At 42.2% G+C, this 2801-nt stretch overlaps 1 protein-coding gene across 1 annotated transcript in view; it reads right to left on the bottom strand.

Moving 5' to 3' along the window:
* abhd17c (abhydrolase domain containing 17C, depalmitoylase) overlaps positions 1–1505 on the bottom strand; it is a 22775-nt gene extending 21270 nt beyond the window's left edge. Inside the window, exon 1 of the mRNA XM_035652099.1 lies at positions 642–1505. Coding sequence (XP_035507992.1) covers positions 642–1126 — 485 coding nt within the window. The 5' untranslated portion in view covers positions 1127–1505. The remainder of the gene's footprint in view (positions 1–641) is intronic.
* Between the last annotated feature and the right edge of the window lie 1296 nt (positions 1506–2801).

Raw genomic sequence — 2801 nt, 5'->3', positions numbered from 1 at the left:
GGCAGAAATGGAATATAATATTCACATGTTTTCATTAGTGTATAATCAGCTGAAAATAAGAATCATTGTGTTTTTCTTACCTTAGAATGAGCTGTTTATATCTACAGAGGGAGCGGGTCCTTTTCTACGAAGGCCGCCGTGTTTCTACAGGAGCCCAGAACGGACAAACCAAACACTGGCTCTAGATAGGGCCTTTTGCGTTTTCCACCTCAGTTTCTCCTGCACACTTGGAAGGCAAGTGGTATTCAGTTGGTTGCAATCTGCAACTTAACCACTAGATGCCGCTAAATCCTACACACTGGTCCTTTAAAAGAATAACCAAAGGTGTCATCAAAGGCTAATTAATAAAGATCTTAAATCAACTTTTGGCACAGTATAGGTTTTGAACTGCATCATAGAAACTGTGCTTGTGTGAAAGGTTTTTGGAGTTCTTGTCTGATTCCGAATTATTTCCAGCTAATAATTTGTCATTACTAATTACCATTATATTCATATGTGTATGTCACAGAATGGTTTAAAATGAGAGATTCTTCATATTTAGTGTATATCATCATCAATAAGAACACGTATTAGGGCTAGCTACATGAACACCAAACAATGGACATGTGCTGATCCACAGAACTCTCACGGTTCTTACTCACTTGTTCCTCAGAACCTGCCAGGCCGCCTCGATGTCCGCATACAGGTTCTTCTCAGAGGGCTTGCCGGTGCTGACTCCGTACCCTGAGTAATCGTAGGAGAACACGTTGCAGTTGATCCTGGAGCCGAGGCCGATGTAAAAACTGCACATCTGTCCCAGGTCCACGGCGTTACCGTGGGAGAACAGCAGCGTGTACCGGCTGTTCGGGGCGCAGCGCACAAACATACAGCCGACCCGGTTACCCCGGCTGCTCCTGGTGCTAAACACCTCCACTGCATCGAGCTCTCGCTGGGAGTACTGCCAGTCCGCCCGCTCGGTCAAATGTAAGCTAGTTACCCCGTTAGCATCGGTGTGCACAGAGTACGTGGGCTCCGGGGGGAGGAAAGCTAGCTTGGCCGCGATGCGACTGGGACAGGGTGGACAACAGAAGAGCCAGCATAGTTCGCCGAGAGAAAACCCATTCATTCTGGGTCCTTGTTCGGGCATTTAGGCGCGGGGTTACCAATTAATTGTCTGCTATTGAACGAACAAACGGTTCTCTTGTGGCTGCAGCTCTATGTGTTTCCCATTAACGGGCTTTACCGAGCAGCGCTGGCTGACAGGTGTCTCGGCTTTGCGGCTAACGCGCTAGCCGGCTAGCAGGTAGCTAACAACAAAACTCAGCGCTCATGTAGATTAGAGATGAACTACAACGCAGCATTTACACTCCTATTATTCTGCAGCATAAAAGAGTGCAGCGACTAGCCTCGGTGCAGCAATTCTGCTCTTGTAACTCATCACTTGCTACACGTCAAGGTTTATTGCTAGTGCATTGTAAGAAAGAGAACAGCCATTTCTCTGGAACGGAGACAAGCCGGGCTTCCGGCTGAACCGGACATCCGGTTTATCGATTGTTTGTTTAGGATTTTTTTTTAATCTCAATTTATTTTATTCATTGTTTTATCTGGTCGCATTTTAGACCTTACATAAGTTACTTCCTATCAAATGCCTGCACCAAAAGATTTGAATTAAAATAACTTAAATTAAATAACTATAGTTTCTCCTGCACACTTGAGAGGCTGAGCTGTATTCAAGTGTTTGCAATCTGCATCGCTAGATACCAATTAATCATACTGGTCCTTTAAAGTGTATAATAGTAATAATTGATGTGGAAAATGTGGAAGAAGCAGTCTCTCAAGCAGTTTGGTTGTTTTCGTTGCCTTTAGCTTTATGGAAGCTTGTGGATTGGCAAGTTTTGATATAAAAATAAGTCTTCAATTTCTCCTTGATACTGCAAATAGGATAAATATAATTTTTTGTAAATTTTATAATTTGACTCTCCCAAAGTAATACTGATAAAGCTGTCTTTAATGAATGTTAATCATTTCAGTCATTTCACACTCTCGATAATAGATGGATGCAGTGCATGCATGGGTTATTACCTTTTCTTTGAAATGGCACCAGACTAGGCGAGGACATCCCATTAGTGAATAAAATTCCTCTACTCCCACATCCAGTCCTTGTACCGCTCTCTCCTGTCTTTGCTCTCTGTTAAGAGGAGCTAAGAAGTGAGGAAACCATGTTAGCTAAATGGTAAGCATCCAATCAATGCTTTACACTAGATGTTACAATCTGGAGGAATATCATGTCAACAATGTCCAGTATTAACTCATGGTCATCTGCTAATTCACAGCAGCCACTTTGATGTGAAATAGTAGGGTAAACACAGGTGTTACCAATGATGCTAGCTCTCCACATCTATTCTGAACCTGTTGGATTACGTGTTAGAAGGTGTTTTAGTGCTAGAGATTTTGTACTCTACTCGTAATGATCATTGTGAAAGATACATTTGTTTTTCTATGCATACAGCATTAAGCTCCTTTCAGCAGACATTTTCCTCCTCAGTTGGCATCGTCCTGCATTCTCCACAGGTGCACCTGTAAAAGTACAGGTTATGTCAGTGTGACTACAGATGTCAACTACAGATGTCATATATGGACAATAGTACAGTGAAGTTATGTGAACAGTTTACTGCTTATTCTGTTGCTATAAGTAGGTAGTAGTAGTATAGATAGGCATGTGAAGTTTAGTGTAATCACATTAATATTGAAAATTGCAGAGGTTGCTGCATCTACACTGAACAAAATTATAAACCCAACACTTTTGTTTTTGCCCCCATTCA

The sequence above is a fragment of the Morone saxatilis genome, unplaced genomic scaffold, assembly GCF_004916995.1.
Source record: "Morone saxatilis isolate NCDOM2014 unplaced genomic scaffold, NCSU_SB_2.0 Contig11, whole genome shotgun sequence".
Classification (NCBI taxonomy): domain Eukaryota; kingdom Metazoa; phylum Chordata; class Actinopteri; family Moronidae; genus Morone; species Morone saxatilis.
Note: the sequence above shows the minus strand (reverse complement) of the source record. Positions and strands in the feature narration are given on the sequence as shown.